Here is a 17,372-nt window from a genome sequence, read left to right as displayed (position 1 = left end):
TTTCCTTCTGTCCTCTTGATGTCAGCATATTACACAGATTTCTGTTAGGTTGGCCAAGTTTGGAATATAACTATAAATTATTTTACTTGAGAAAGAGATACAACAGTGTTTAATTTTTTTCCTTGTCTAATAGGAATAACATCTATAAATAATATACTTGTCACAGCTTATCTGTGCTTTTGTTGCTTAAGTAGCATGGTAGCATTTTATGGCCTAATACTAAAAGGCTATGCTGTTGGTCAAATAATACTTGGGATGTTTTGTGTGGCATGAGCCTAAAAGTTTAGAGCTTCCGCTACTCAAGTGAATATAATATGTTGCCCTTGCAGTTGTGTGTAGCTTCTATAAAACGTAGGGGTTTTGATTTATTTACTAGCACGTTATGGCTGCTGGATTTCCTTTGCAGTTGCCCATTAATCTTTAAGACTTGGTTTAGTTCTCTCACTGCTTTGAACGGAGTGGTTTTTAAGCCTAAAACTTTTAAATGATTCTGAAATTTTTTATTAAAGATAATGATCAGTACATAATGTCTAAGATGCAAATGAAGCAAACCAACTTCCATTGATGGGCTCTAATCATCTGCACAGATGAACTTCTCCAGCCAATTTGTAATATAACACAGGCCATAGAACTTCCCCAAAATATTCCTAGAACTTATCTTTCAGAAAAACATCCAGTCTTGATTTTAAAATTCTCAGTGAAGGAGAATTACCACGAGCATTGGTAAATTGTTTCAGTAGTTAATTATGATCACCGTTAAAAATTTATGCCTTATTTCCAGCCTGAACTTGGCTAGCTTCAACTTCCAGCCATTGGGTCTTGTTACACCTTTCTGTGCTGGATAGAAGAGCCCATTATTAAATATTTGTTCCCCATGTATGTACTTACTGCCTGTAATCGAGTCACCCCTTAACCTTCTTTTTGTTAAGCTAAATATATTGAGCTCCTTGCTTATGTAACTATAAAGGGATAGCTCAGTGGTTTGAGCATTGGCCTGCTAAGCCCAGGGTTGTGAGTTCAATCCTTGAGGAGGCCATTTAGGGATCCGGGGCAAAAATTGGGGATTGGTCCTGCTTTGAGCAGGGGGTTGGACTAGATGACCACCTGAGGTCCCTTCCAACCCTGATACTCTGATTCTAATCCTTTAATCATTCTTGTGGCTCTTCTCTGAACTCTCTCTCCAATTTTTCATTGCCCTTTTTGAATATGGACATCAGAACTGAATGTAGTATTTCAGCAGTTGTTGCTTCAGTGCCAAATACAGAGGTAAAATAACCTCTCTACTCTTACTTCACATTCTCATGTTTAAACATCCAAGGATAGCTTCAGCCCTTTTGGCCATAGCATTGCACTGGGAGCTCATGTTTAGTTGATTATCCACCATGACCACCAAATCTTTTTCAGTGTGTCTGTTTCAGAGAGAGTCCTCCATCATGTAAGCATGTCCTTCTTTTTTGTTCCTAGAAGTACACGTTTACATTTAGCAATATTAAAGTGCATATTGTTTGCTTGAGCCCAACTTACCAAACAATCCAGATCAGTCTAACTCAGTGACCTGTCCTCTTAGTTATTTATCCCTCCCTGCCCAATCTTTATTTACAAACTTTCGGTGATTTTGTTTTGTTCCAGGTCATGCATTAAAATGTTACGGTAGGCCAAGAAGCGATCCTTTCGGGCTCCACTAGCAACACCCGCTTGATGTTGATGATGATTCCCCGTTTAGAGTTTCATTTTGAGACCTATCAATTAGCCAGCTTTTAATCCATTTAATGTGTGCCATGTTAATTTTATCATTCTAGTTTTAATCAGAACGTTGTGTTAGTACCAAGTCACATGCCTCAAAGTCTAAGCATATTATATCAACACTATTACCTTTATCAGCCAAACTTGTAATTTTCTCCCCCCCAAAAAAAAAAAAAGTTATTTTGACGGGATCTGTTTTCTATAAACCCATGTTGATTGCCACTAATTTTATCACCCTCCTTTTAATTCTTTATTAATTGAGTCCTGTATCAGCTGCGCCACTGTCTTGCCTGGGACCAGTTTCAGACTGACAGATGTATCATTACCCAGGTCGTCCTGTTTACTCTTTTTAAATATGGGTACATCATTAGCTTTCTTCCGGTCTTCTAGAACTTCCTCTGTGTTCCAAGACTTCAAGAAAATTGACATGAATGGTCCAGCGAACTCATCACACAGCTCTTTTAAAACTCTTGGATGTCAATTATCCAGACCTGCTGATTTAAAAATGTCTAATTTTAGTAGCTGCTGTAGTAACATCTTCCAGAGATACTAGTGGAAAGTATCATGAGGTTATTTCATCTGTTTTTCCCCCCCGAATACAGAACAGAAATATTAAACACTTGTGCCTTTTCTACATTATTATTGATACTTCTACCGTTTTCATTTAAAAAAAAAAAAAAAAGAAAAGAAAAGGAGTACTTGTGGCACCTTAGAGACTAACCAATTTATTTGAGATTGAGCTTTCGTGAGCTACAGCTCACTTCATCGGATGCATACCGTGGAAACTGCAGCAGACTTTATATATACACAGAGAATATGAAACAATACCTCCTCCCACCCCACTGTGTGGTGGGAGCAGGTATTGTTTCATATTCTCTGTGTATATATAAAGTCTGCTGCAGTTTCCACGGTATGCATCCGATGAAGTGAGCTGTAGCTCACGAAAGCTCATGCTCAAATAAATTGGTTAGTCTCTAAGGTGCCACAAGTACTCCTTTTCTTTTTGTGAACACAGACTAACACGGCTGTTACTCTGAAACCCGTTTTCATCTAGTAATGGACCAATACCATTGTCAGGATTCTTTGTTCCTAGTATACTTAAGAAAACTCTTTATTGTCCTTAGCTCTGCTGGTCATAGTTTTTTTTGCTTATGTCCCTTTGCTTCCCTTATTAGCTTTCTACAATTCCTAGCTTTATATTCATTACTATCAGCTTCCTCTTTCTACACCAAGAGAAGAGATTTAACCTTTCCATTCCACCTCTGAGGGGTCTCCATGTTGGTCAATCATAGCAAGTAAACATCCCTGTGCAGTACCTGCATTTGTGTAAATATTGTGCACAGAGAGCATTATCATGTGCACTCGTGGTTCAGGGTACAGTCACAGCATGGGGTTGGCACCGTGAGCTGTTTGCAGTGCCTTGAAGTTTGTATCCAAGCTTAATCCGTTGTTCCTCGTGCATTGAAGCTGTGTACAGCAAAGGTGATGCATTCAGCCCCTGGGGAAAGAATATAATATGTTGCATATCTCCTTAGCAACCGCACATGAATCCCTAGCCAGAACGCTTCTAAGATGTATAGTTGGTGGGGCTGCATGGAGCAAAAGGGATCCTCCAAATACCTGAAAAGATGTATAGAGAAGACGCAGAAACCTCTTGAAATTCCCATCATTTTCCCAAATGCTGACAGGCTATGCAGAGAAACCGTTCTGGAGATTTGGGAGGAGATGGAGGGCATGACTGTGGCATGGGTGGAGGTCTTGGTAGAGGAGAGAACGTCTCTTTTAATGAAAGAGATTGTACTATAAAGGTTTTAGCTATGAAGCCTGTAGATAAATGGAAAACCTCAAACAAAACATCCCGCCTAAAAAGAAATGAGGAAACTCCACTGCTATGCAGCTAAACCTTTCTTCTTCTACTTTTAGCATACATTTGGTAATTGATATTTAGTGCTTTGATAATTCAGAATGAAAATGGTTCATCTCCATGTGTAAGAGGTTTTCAGTACACCAAAAAATAAATACAATCATGTCTAATATAAAACTGTTTTATAAAAATGGAAGATTCCACTATAAAACACAATGTTATTTCATATTGTTTACCTCCCTTTAATAGTTAGTCTTTATTTTATAGCTGCTGTGCCTTATCGGAGAGTCCTTTGATGACTACAGTGATGATGTATGTGGAGCTGTTGTTAATGTTAGAGCTAAGGGCGATAAAATAGCAATATGGACAACTGAATGTGAAAACAGGGATGCTGTTACACATATAGGGTAAGTGATGTTTGCTGTTCAGTGCCTTAGACTTGATACACATGATCATATTCTTTAATACTAAATGCCTTTTTAAATTTGGATAATTCAGTTGGAGATCATGCTAGTGCTGATCTTCATTTTGAGATCAGTGGGTACAGTCTGGAAAATGTATTTTGGGGGGGGAAAAGAAAAGTCTTCTGTGGTACGGATAAATATGTCTTAAGTTTTTAAAAAATGTGTACAAAATAAGTTGTGCACACATTGTCATGTGCATTTAAACTATGAATCTTGCGCGTATTTGAAGGATAGACCTACAGTAGGTTGTCTGAACTACTTGAGTGTCCCTCCTTATATCTTTTGGAAATAAAACATATTAATAAATGGGAAGCAGATCGGTGGTGAAAGCTTCATTGGCTCTTCTGAGTGGGGCATTGTAGCTAGCTAACTCAAACTCCACTGCAGTACACCAGCATGCACTAGGCTGATGATGTCCTGGCCATCACAGAACATGGAGTAAGCCTATCCTAAAGCAAGGGTCTACGGGTCACTTTCAATAAAACAAGTATAAACATATCTGACGACCTCTGGGGGGAGTGTGTGCTTTTTAAAAACACAAAACACACTCTGAAAAACTACATATATTCTGTTACTTTAGAGCTGCTTCCCCATCCTCTCACCCTTTTATATAACCTCAAAAGAGAAAACTAGCTATGTGTTTCAGTAATGTCCTCTACCTTGCATCATTCTGGGCAAGGGACATACCAGCAGGCTGGGAGCTAAAGTCATGGCAGGAATACATGTCCTGGAGCTCAAGAGTTGACTTTTAGGTAATATGCTGAATGTTGCCTCATCTTATTAGCAAATATTGGTGAAGTGCGTGGAATTCTTACAACTTCTTGCAGTTTACATTTAAAGTACAAATTGTTTTATCACTGGTCAGCTTAAAAAAAAAAACAAAAAAAAAACTAGAATTGATTAAAATGGTCTTCTCTCCTGAAAGAAAACTAATTGCCGTATTTTCAGACAGGGAAATTGTATGTTTTTCGAGCCTGGTTAGATACTCTTTTTCTTTCGAGGACTCAAGAAAATTCAAATGGAGTGATGATCTTAGAATAATAGAACTGACTCTTTTTTTTTTTTTGTTGAAGTCAAAATAATTGAGGCTACGTGAATATTTCCATGGTCTACGTTTGTTGCCTTGATGGACAAGCATTTTTTTTTCCTTGGCTAGATTTTTCTAACTGCAAATGGTGGTGCATGGTTGCATGTTGACTTCTGTTCAATTTTGCATTCTGGCTGCCTGTTCTGTGACCAGCAGAGCAGTTTACTATATTAAGTCCAGTGAGATCTGTCTTACTTGTAGCAGTCACTTCATTACTATGCCATCTCTTTCACTAAGGTTGGGGGCAAGCCTTCAGTGATAGGCAGAGTGAGTTACTGAACTTTGGTGCAGATGTTTTACATACTTGGGATGGTGTCCTGGAGTACCATCAGAATGGTATTAACAAACACTAAGGGTATATCTACACTGGCAGAGTTACAGCGCCAACCGTTACACCGCCGCTCTGATAGCGCTGAAGGGAAACCTGTTGTGTTCACGCTGTCAGCTGCCTGAGCAGTAGGGTGTTCACACTTGCGGCACTTGCAGCAGTATTCAGAGCAGTGCACTCTGGGCAGCTATCCCACAGAGCATCTCATCCTCTTCTGCCGCTAAGAGTTGTGGGAAGGTGGAGGGGGTCGTGCTGCATCCTGGGTCCTGTCCCAGTGCCCTGTGATGCATTGCTTTGCATCCCAGCAATCCCTGTGCTTCTGTCCACATTTGGCGCCATCTTTCAACAGTTTGTGTACCGCATGGTCTGCCTCTTCAGTCTGCAGGACTGTTGACCAGTATGCTGCTCGCTCTGACTAACATGTCACGAGTGGCAGTGGAGTTTTTCCTTAAACTATGAAGGTAAGAGGAGTGCGACGTTGATCTTGCCATACGTACTAGCTACAAACCAAGATGGTTTGTGGCATTTACGGAGGTGCTGACCACAGTGGAACGCCGCTTTTGGGTTCAGGAAACAAGCACTGAGTAGTGGGGTCACGTCATCATGCACGTCTGGGATGACGAGCAGTGGCTGCAGAACTTTTGGATTAGGAAAGCCACATTTATGGGACTGTGTGGTGAGCTTGCCCCAGCCCTGCGGTGCAAGGACACTAGAATGGGAGTTGCCCTGTCGTTGAAGCATGTGGCAGTTGCACTGTGAAAGCTGGCTACTCCAGACTGCTACCAATCGGTCGTTAACCAGATTGGAGTGGGAAAGTTGACCGTTGGACTTGTGTTGATGGAAGTGTGCAGGGCCATTAATCGCATCCTGCTCCAAAAGACTGTGACTCTGGGCAACGTGTGTGCCATTGTGGATGGCTTTGCACAAATGGGCTTCCCTAACTGTGGAAGGGAGATAGATGGCACATGCATTCCAATTTTGGCACCAGACCACCTATCCACCAAGTACATTAATCGCAAGGGGTATTTCTCAATGGTTCTCCAGGCGCTTGTGGATCACCCTGCGTGTTTCATAGACATTAACGCAGGCTGGTCTGGAAAGGTACATGACGCATGCATCTTTCAGAAAACTGGCCTGTTCAGGAAGCTGCAAGCAGGGACTTTCTTCCTGACCAGAAGATCATGGTAGGGGAAGTCGAAATGCCCATTGTGCTCCTGGAGACCCTGCCTACCCCTTAATGCCGTGGCTTATGAAGCCACACATGGGGCACCTTGACAGCAGCAAGGAGTGGTTCAACAACAGGCTGAGGAAGTGCAGAATGACTGTTGATTGTGCTTTTTGGCCATTTAAAGACCTGCTGGTGCTGCCTATATGGGAAGCTGGACCTGGCTGATGACAGTATTCCTATGCGTATAGCTGCATGCTGTACACTCCATAATATTTGTGAAGGGAAGGGTGAAAGCTTCACTCAGGGCTGCACTGCTGAGGCTCAGTGCCTGGAGGCTGAATTTGAACAGCCAGAGACCAGGGCTATTGGAGGGGCACAGTGCGGGCCCATAAGGATCAGGGATGCCTTGAGGCAGCACTTTGAAGCTGAAAGCCACTAATTTGTTGCAGTGCTCAGAGTGCAGTGCTTGTCATGCTAGCAGGTGATTGTGATTGGTGCAGACAATGTAATATGAAGGTTTAAGGTAATTGTCTGTTGCTTTGCAGGGCTCTGTTTGCTTTCAATTAATAAAATAAAGATTGCTTTCAAACCAACACAATTCTTTTATTAAAAAACAACCACCAGAGGAGAGTCCAACACAAAAACGCATCAGCACTGAGGGGGAAGGGAAGGTCCCAGGAGGAGGTGGGCTCCCAGGATGGTTAAAAATTTGTGTATGTCCAGGGATCATATCCAGCCTTCTCCTTTGGAGTACAGTGCAGCGGGTACTGTATTTCAGCAGAGCCGAACTGCAGAGGGACCGGTGTTGAGTGCAGTGGGTACTGGGAGTCTGCAGTGTTGAACTGTGACTGGGGAGGAGTGGAATGCCACAGGTATGGACCAGAGTCAGGAGGTTGATAAGAGTGTGTCGGCGGTGGGAAAGAGTTTTGCGGCAGCGGCTGCAGGGAAGGGCAGGAACAGAGCTAATCGGGTTGCAGTGCTCATATTGTCTGGAGCGTATCCATTTGGTGCTCCATAACGTTTAAGAGCCATTCTCTGGCTTCATCTGGCATTCTCCTTCGGTCCCTCTTCCCGCTGTCCCGCCACTCCTTCAGTTCCTGTTTTTCAGCCGTGGAGTGTATCCTAACGTCACGCAGAAAGTCCTCTTTAGTGCTTCCTGGCTGCTTTCTAATTCTGCGCAGCTGTTCAGCCGGTGATAACAAAGGGGGAGGCTGGGCTCCCACGGTCATCTCTGTGAAGCCAAAAACACAGCATTTTACGGAAGCAGTATTGTTTGCGACACGGAGACCACTGATTCTGTGATTTAAAACACAGCCAGTATTCACATATCTGTCACTGGCTGACCCCAGGCAAGCACACATGAACTACAAGACCTCCAAAATGGTGAGTAGCCGCAGGGGCAGGGTAAATCAGTATACACATTGGCACGTGGCTCTTGGGGAGGGCCAGCACTGTAGGGGGGGCCTGATAATCATTCCTGTCCCCACATTTTCCACAGTCTGTGTTCATTATGGAAGATATCTGAGCAGGGAATCAAGGGAGGGTCTTCTCCAAGACTGCGGCTTCGGCCCTGGCCCTTACGCGGCTCGCCTGTTTTCAGGAATGCGCACCCCCCCACACACACACACACACCCCTGTGATGGCAGAGTGGCACAGGAAAGTTTACCATTAATGGGGCAAGAAACCAAGCAGCTCTGCTAAAGAACCTGTGGTGGCGGATTACCCAGTATCTGCATGAGTGTTTCCTGGAGATCTGAGGCAGATTCCCAGCCTGTTGCACCGCTCAGACTAGGCACTTGGTGGTATGTGCATCATACAGACACAAGCCTGCTTTTGCAACCCTCCTGCCCCCAACAACTTACTTCAGCAATTCCCAAAATCAAATCCACTTACCAGGGGCCTCCCCTTCTGTTTGTGCTTCACCAAGTTCCAACAGCTGTGACTGGCTAGCCTCCTCCGGGGTAGAAATGAGCTCCTGGCTGCATGCATCTCTAACCTCCAAGTTTTCCTTTGCCTTTGGGTCCCCCTCCCGCTCCACGTTCTCGTCCAAGGCTTCCTTCTCCTGGCTCAGTGCACTCTTGACTGGCACGCGAGCCATCAGAGTATCCCCAGTGATCTCCCCAGTGGAAGTGGGGTCGCTGCCGAGTATTGTGTCCAGCTCTTTGTAGAACCAGCAGTTCGTGGGTGCAGCACCGAAGCGGCAGTTTGCCTCCTGCACCTTGTGGTAGGCGTTCTGCAGCTCCTTCACTTTGACTCTGCACTGCAGTGTGTCCCAGTCATGGCCCCTTTTTGTCATGTATTGTGAAATCTGTCCGTAGGTGGTAAGCTTCCTATGGTTGGAGCGCACCTGGGACTGGACAGCCTCCTCTTCCCAAATGCAGAAGAGGTCCAGCAGCTCGGCATTGCTCCAAACGGGGGATCGCTTGGTGCGTGGAGCAGGCATGGCCACCTGGGAAGATGCGCTGAGACCACTGCATGTGTCACTGAGCAAACAGGAAGGGGACTTCCAAAATTCCAAAGGAATTTACGGAGTGGGTATGACGCCTGGTCACTTGAGGGCAGGGCAGTAGAGTTCAAATTGATGTCTGGGGGGTGAGAACAGGCATTGTGGGACACCTCCTGGAGGCTAATCGCAGCGCTGGAATCGACCAGGGTGTCTACACTGGCACCGCAGCGTTGTATGCCTCTCGTCAGGGTGTTTCTTTTCTTCAGTGCTGCAACTCCACAGTTTCATGCGCACGAAGAGGCTTGGCAGTATGTACACCTCGGGAGTTACAATGCAGAAAGCTGCTTTACTGCACAGACACTTGCCAGTATAGACAGGGCCTAAGTTAGACTTTTTTAAAATTTTAGATCACCAAAATATAAAACTAGCCACAGGGTAGCAGTGAAGATGGCACAAAGTACCCCAGTGATTTTATGTGACCTCATTTATATTGCCTGTATTTCCCATCCAGTAACAGTGTAACATCATTATACTGCCGCTGTTGTTGCCACTGAAAATGTATTTAACTCTTCATTGTAAAGGAGTCAGAATGAAATTGGCTAATTATGATTCCATTAATCACTTATTCTAAATATCAGTTCAAGTTACAGTCGGTACCAATAGAATTTCATATACTTTCTGATAAGATCCAGCAGTTATATTACTTTGTTCTATGATCTGGTCAGAGCTCACAAGTTAAAGGCAGTTAGTATTTGAATTGGATACTTCCTGTCAAGGAATATTTAGGGGTGTGTATTTAGGCAGTAGTCATCCCTCTTGGCTAGAACTGAACCAAAGTTCTAGGATCAATAGTCTTCCCTTGTGCCCCCAAAGCTGTTGTCAGTGGGCTCATTGACTAGTTTTGCCATAACATTGTAGCTTTTAGAAAACCTGTTCAAAGGAAAATACACAAAGTTCCTGTGGCAGTGAACAAGTTGATACAATTTCTTTCTTGAGCTTTTGATCACATTCTGATCAAATTTTAATCAAGTTCAGATTATATCAAATCAAATATTCTACCCATTCTGTAACAGAATTTCTAGTAACAGAAATTCTGATATGTACTTCATAGAAATCTTGAACTTTAAAAAAAACAAAAAACCCCACCCTGCTTTTTTATTTTTTAATCTCACCCGCACACTTTTGCCTGTATATCAGCATGATAGGGTGGATCTTTGATCTCTGAAATGTATCTGGGCTTGCTGCTTACTTTTCCAAGTCCTCCTTATATTAGCTAAGACAACTCCTCTCTGCAATAAATGATATGATTTTAGATTTGACTTGAAGCAAGAAATAGAAGTAGCAGGAGCAGTTGAGCTTTGTACAAAAACAGAATATTGTTTTAAAAAGTATATATAAATACAGAAATATCTAAGCAGAATTGTTTCTAAATAGAAATTTGTCTTTGTGCATCAAGATGTCAGCAGGTCTGAAAGGAAATGACATACTATCCCCTTCTAAAGAGTGTTACTTAAAAACGCTTGGTGTTGTTTTTGTTTCTTCAGGAGAGTATACAAGGAAAGATTAGGACTTCCTCCAAAGATAGTGCTTGGCTACCAGTCCCATGCAGACACAGCTACTAAGAGCGGCTCCACCACTAAAAATAGGTTTGTTGTTTAAGAAGACACCTTCTGCATATTCTTTCATAGGAGACTGCGTCAAGCAATCGAGAATTGGGAGCTGAACCAAAGCCTCTTCAAAAGCAGAGTGGACTGCATTTAAATTTGATTTCCATCTAAATGTTGCTAAGATTTGTGAGAAGTCTCATTCGCCTTTGTCTTGTACTTCTGTGTTCAATTTTTTTTCTATTTTGGCTGAAGTAACCATTGTTCAATCAAAGGATTTCAGTACACATTACCCCCAGAATCCATAAACATTTTCCTGGCCCACTCTGTAATAGCTTAGTAGGACATTACTATTACAAAAACATTTGTTTATCCACAATATTCAGAAAAGAAACTGCATCTCTATACCTTACAGAAAAATTTACTTCTGTTTTATATTTGCATTGTATGCAGTAACATATTTTGCTGGTTTGGAAAAAAAGTATGGTGCATAGAATTTTCTAGCAATTTTCTTAATACAGCATTGTCTTTGCTGTAACCTATGCTGATGGCTGCTAGACTTAATTTATTTGTTTCCCTAATTGATAACATTAGTGATACTCTGATTTCAGTTGTTTTTGCTCATGTAACATTGGTGAAGGATCTGGGAATATGACAAAGGTGGAATAAACATTAATTTTGTGCATTCTTTGGTAACTTTTTGTTTTTTGTAACATCAAAGCTTTGCTACAGATTTATGCATTTCAGTCAAATCAGTGATCTATGTTTGTGTGATTTCCTAAACATAATTGTGGATTTTTTTAAATGTAACACCATAATTTACATTCCTTACTAGAAATAGTATGTCTGTTTTTGTATCTTATGCTGTATTTTAACACTTTGTATTACTTAGGTTATATTCTTTGGTTAAAAATGGCTCAAGTAGACAAGCAGTCCCATTCATATTAAGACAGTGTACAAAACTGTAAATAAAATGTGTACAGTGAATTGTCTTTTAGACAACTAGATTTGTCCTTTTATTTCCTCCATCTTTACAGCAAATATTTGTACTTGTGACAAGGCAGTCTCTACTGTGGCTTCTATTGTAGTGTGTCTTCCAAGAGAGATTAATCTGGAACTATAGTTTACTACTATGGTTATTAAAAATTTTAATAAATCTAATAGATAGCACCATATTCCAAAGTGGAACTACACTGATTTGGCTATTGTTTTTCTTAAAATGGTCAGTCAACTGATCATAGTGTGTTGTGCAGCTTCTTGATCAGCGTACCCAGAATTCAAGGGAAAAGTTGGAAGGAACACAAGGTAAAATCCATCTGGATTCAGGTGGCAGCTACAGCAACATACCTACCTCTGGTATAGCACTTTTCATCAGTAGATCTCAGAGCACATTACCAAAGGATGGTGGTATTTTCCACATTTCACAGATTTGGGGGGCGGGGGCAAAATGAGCTCGGGGGTGACTTGTCAAAGGTCACTCAGCAGGCCAGTGGCAGAGCCAAGAATAGATCCTAGGTCTCCAGAGTCCCACTCTAGTGTTGTATTTACTAGGCCATGTTGTGCATCTCGAGCACTGAAGTGAATGATTCTGCGTAAAATCATGTAGCTACTGTATGAAGTACCAACAAAACCCACAGAAGAAAAATGCGATAAGGGAGTAAAATGTTAACAATCTGCTATCGTGTCTTCCCTACCAATGACAAATTTCCTTCTGGCTGTGGCAGTTGATGCAGATGTCTGGGCAGCGGCACTGGAGGTTGAACTGACTTCATATGGCCAATGGGAGAACATCTTAGAGGAGGCTAGTATATACAGTTGTACAACCATTTAAAGGAGTACTTCCTAACAAACTTCTCTTTTTATCATTCCAAAAATACAACATAATATCTTAAGGCTAATGAGTGCTGTGCAGTTCAGACTAGCCCCTTACATTTATTAAATGGTAAGAATTTATGTGGAGATCCTGCAGAGTTATGTATTTGGTCTTTGTAAGTAAATTGAAAATGAGGTGCAAACTTATTCTGCAGAAACAACGAGGAGTACTTGTGGCACCTTAGAGACTAACAAATTTATTTGAGCATAAACTTTTGTGGGCTAAAACCCACTCTGAAATCTTAGTCTGCCATTTGTCCGTCTCATGTTCTCACTAAGGTGTTCTCTGCATTTTTGTCTCATTGTGGAACTTGTGAATTAAGACTGAAATCTGCCTCCTTCTGGCAAAATGCTATCAGAATGGGGAACAATGCTTACCCACACTCGCATTTCGCCAGTATAGCACTAGTTAGGGTGAACTCAAACTCTCTACATAATTCCCAAGAAATGGGGTCGTCTTCATAATCTGGACCATTTTTCCCTTAAATGGAAATTATACAATCACTACTTACATTAAAATCAATAATGACTGGAAACAACATGATTTATTTTAGTGTTATGGCAATAAAAACTAATGTACCTTTAACAGAACAGACACAACTCTCATGAAATTGTGAACTGTCAGTGTAGTGACATTCTACCTATAATTTCACTAAGCAGGGGGGAGATGTCTTGAGTGGAGAGGACTGTCCCCTCACATTTGTGCAGGACTGTAGTGTGACTACACATTTGTAATTTGATTTTATAGTACAAGTGTTAAGGGGGGGCTAATATTAGCCCTCTTTTGTGGAACTACTTGCATTTAAGTTGTCATTCCGTAGACGAAGTTTCACTGTAGTACATGCCGCTTCATATTCAATTTCTCTGCTCAGTTATTCAGGTCTGCTTATTAGTTTGCTGCTCCTTTGTTTCCTTTATTTATATTCAGAATGGATGCTGTTTAATGCTAGTTTGACCATAATCTGTCTTAGATGGTTCATGGAGCTTTTTACTAAATGTGCTTTGTCATTCTAAATATGCACTCTGTACCTAGTAAATCATATACTTAGGGAATAGTTCAACTTAAAAGTTCGCCACCCCACTGTACCCTTCCCTAGGTAGAAATATACAGTATTGGGTTTTAGTTTAGAAAACATGCTGTTAAGTGTGAGGTGTCAGGGCCGGGTTTACTAAAGTGAGGAAGGTAAATGTGAAAGTGTAGATAATCTGTACTGCCTTTGTAGAGTGCTTTGAGGTCTACCGATAAGTGCTGTACAAGAGTTGGCTAGTGTTACTTGTTTATAAATGCTTTAAAAGCTTCTAAACTAAAACTTGTGATGTTATGGTGCGCAGCCCAGGACAGTGTGACAATTTACTGTTTTTATTCAAAGTAGACTGTAAAAATTTCTAATTTGGTGGTTGGATTTGTATGTTGGATGGGGAAAGGGACAGGGGAGTACCAAAAGATTGTATCGCTGTAGCAGCGTGGACTGTGTTACTTTAGGAATCTTTCAAGATTGCTTAAAGGATGAGTAAAGCATACCTTTCTAAGTAAGATGCATAAATATCTATGCTGCTTTGGCAATAGTTGAGCAATAGCTATCTCATAAATCCTTAATGTTGGTTAGGATTAGTCAGTAAATGAGATAGGTAAGGCCCAAAATTTAATTACAAGTCCTCACTGAAACTTATTGGGTCTTAAATATTACCAGCAGTTTTTATGTGCCACACCTTCAGCATTGTTCTAGCAGGTTGAGTAGTCAAGTTAAGATTTGCATCCTAGTCTTTGAAACACCTCAGTGAAATTTTCATGACATTCTAAGGCTCTGCTTCATTCTATGATCATAACGTTGCACAACTGTTCAGTTGTTCCAGATGAATTTAACTTCCTCCTCAAGAATGAAACTTGGGAATGCAAGAAATGGGTTTTTTTTCTCAACTGTTCTATGAGTTGAAGTCACTGCCGGAAGAAACAAGTGACCGTGAGCCTTGTTATCTCCAACTGGGAATGTAAAATTCTTCCTTTTATTTCCTGTTAATACCTGTGATATGTACATGCTTTCCAGACATAAGGGAGCAGTCCCTGCCCCAAGGAATTTAGTCTGACTATTTAACTGGGCCATTCTTCAATAACAATTTTTTATTTTAAGTATTTCTGTAACATGTCAAGTTTGTCAAATATCCTGGTGTTTTGTGAACCAAAAGGTGTGAGTCATTAAAAACTTAAGTCGCCTTTCATTGTAAAGTAAATCTGACTTTAACTTTCATTTGGGGGAAAAAAAAGACTTTTAAACTACAAGCAATGAAAAATGTTGCTGTCTGTCCCTTACTTACTTTCCAGAACTGTAATTTAAGACGAACAATGCCCACTACTCTAGCTTTTCACTGTCTTTAAGAGCAGCAGAGTACTTCCGAAATGTTGTTTAAAAACCAGCATTTAAACATTGCTTCCTTCTTTGTAGGCTTCCTGCAACATGTCCCTTAAAAAAAAAGTAGCTTCTCCAGTCTTCCGCTTCCCATCATGAAACCTTTTGTGGGGGAAAATAATTTTGGGGATTGCAACTCTTACCTAGGAAAGCCAGTCACAACATAAACAGAGTGTCTCCACAGAAAAGCTGTCATTGATGGGGAGAGGTGATTAAGATGACCTTAAAAAGTGAGCATGGGGGGCAGGGGAGGGAGAGAGAATCACAGGAGGATACGTACGGTGCTTGGAGGTCTCCATTTAAAAGAGAAGGGGAGAGGCAAGGTGCATGGTGGGAATGTTGAATTTTCATTATCTTACCTTACAGAGCTGAATGACTTCTTTTTAAAAAGTGTTCATCCTATTCTACGCACAGCGAAAATCCAGGTCCATAACTTGGATTCTGCCTTACCCGTATGACATGACTTGCGTTTTGTTTAAAATGTGCGTTCAGTTATGTTGGAAAAGCAGTCAATATACGAAAGTATCAAGAGCATTCAACTCACTGAAAACAGCTTGCTTAAAGTAAACAGTAAAATTGTCCCTCGTCACCAAATGTCAGGATTGTTTGAGGGAACTACAACTGAAATTGTATGTTAGGTTGGAAGAGATTCTAAAACTCTCTCCTTCCTCATGGGAGGAGCACTTTGTCTTTTTAAAAGAGGCTGTTTGCAAATGTCAGCATTTGACAGCTAAGTCTTCATGTGTGCTGCAAAAAAGAGGGTCTCTGTTCTGACTGTTCACTAATATGTGATATTTATTGCAGTCTCCCTGGAGCATGTATTTGCTTTTGTGAATTGTTAAATATGTCTTAAGCAAAGATGCCTAAATAAGTGTTAATATTGAAGAGTCATTTTAAAAGATCTTCTGACATGGTTGAACCTCGAGGTGTGGATAAGAAATCAACTGTCCAGACACTCCTAAATCTTAAGATTTTCTTCTTGTTGTGAAGGGCATTCCTATTCTCAGTGGCATGGGGACTGAGGATGATGGGTATGATGAAGAGGTGAGATTTGCAGCTTGTACCAAGACGGGGGGAAGTATCTGCTATTTGACTTGCTATAATTTGAATTAAGAGCTGGCCTGTGATCCACCCCGAATGATCCAAGAGGCTTATTGCTGAGATTTCTTAGTTGGAGGTAATTTCTGCCTCTTGGACCTATCTGACTCTCACCTAAGTCTGGTTCCTGATCTTAAAGTAGGCTGGCCGCTCTCCCTACAGGTCAACATAGCAAAATATAATTAATATGGTTTAATCTTGGCAGTCTCTGGAGTTGATTAGGGAAAAAAGTTTGCACAAGGTGCTTGATAAAATCCAGAGCATGGGCTGCTGCGTCACATTCTGTCGCTGACGAGAGTAGTTTCCCTTCGTGTTGAAAAATGCACGATCTCTTGTGCAGCACATGTTTGGTTCTTTTTTAAAAAAGATTAACTTTACTCTTTGGACTAATACTGGCAGTCTTCCAGGCAGCCAGCAAAATGAATGCTTCGGAGGCGTATGCAATATGTGCCTGTCGCATCCCAATTTAGGACTCAATTGTATGATTTGAAATAGTGCTAGATCTCTCATCCGCAGGCACTTTCATGAACTTGGAATTTAAAAACATAGATATAGATAGATTACATGTAGATCAACATTTCCAAACAAACAACAATTTGGAAAAAGATATGGATACCAGCTCTCACTCCTTTTGGTGCTAGCAGGTCACCTGACTATTTCAGAGACAAAACATAGTTTTATTGCATTACTGGCCTCTGAATGTGTAACTTTGAGTAGTTAATGAAAGTACACTAACAAGAACTATCCATAAAATATTCCCTATTTTTCTCAGCCTGACAAAGTAGTTGGGGACTATGCTGCTTTGTCAGTTGTGGAGTGAAAAGACTTTTCCCTTGAGTCAAAAAAACCTCTGTAAACAATAATTTCCGAATGTAATTAACTAGTTTTGAGTACTTATTGATGGAGTGTGACGGGGTGCACTCACCCCACACTGGACGGGGAAAGTTAACTCCTCATTGTGGGCTGAAGAACCCACGCCCCCACATCCCTACAGGACACGCTGCAAGTGTAACCCTACTATAAAAGGGAGCACCCCAACTCCCGTTCGAGTTGACCGCCAAGGAGGAAGGGTGCACTTCACAGGCCCAGCCAGGGAGCAGCTGGAACTCCTGAACACAGAAGCCAGAGGTGCCGAGATCCAGACAGATGCTCAGGTACCTACAGACACCCGAGAGGGATCGGAGTCGCTAGGAACTGCACATGCCAAGAAACCCAGAGACACAGACGATGCCCCAACTACTTCTCTGAGAGACATGGTAGGAAGTGGTCGGGGGGGGGGAGGGGGGAGAGCTA

At 41.5% G+C, this 17,372-nt stretch overlaps 1 protein-coding gene across 2 annotated transcripts in view; it reads left to right on the top strand.

Moving 5' to 3' along the window:
• Nucleotides 1-14,805, top strand: part of EIF4E (eukaryotic translation initiation factor 4E) — a 47,399-nt gene extending 32,594 nt beyond the window's left edge. For both annotated transcript variants that reach the window (XM_073340763.1, XM_073340761.1), the window contains exons 6-7: nucleotides 3,875-4,014; nucleotides 10,645-14,805. In XM_073340763.1, the coding sequence (XP_073196864.1) occupies nucleotides 3,875-4,014; nucleotides 10,645-10,759 (255 nt within the window). In that variant the 3' untranslated portion in view covers nucleotides 10,760-14,805. The remainder of the gene's footprint in view (nucleotides 1-3,874; nucleotides 4,015-10,644) is intronic.
• The last annotated feature ends 2,567 nt before the right edge of the window (nucleotides 14,806-17,372 follow it).

This window comes from Lepidochelys kempii, chromosome 4 (genome assembly GCF_965140265.1).
Source record: "Lepidochelys kempii isolate rLepKem1 chromosome 4, rLepKem1.hap2, whole genome shotgun sequence".
In the NCBI taxonomy this organism is placed as follows: domain Eukaryota; kingdom Metazoa; phylum Chordata; order Testudines; family Cheloniidae; genus Lepidochelys; species Lepidochelys kempii.
The sequence above is the reverse complement of the archived record's forward strand: the minus strand, read 5'-3'. Positions and strand labels throughout refer to the sequence as shown.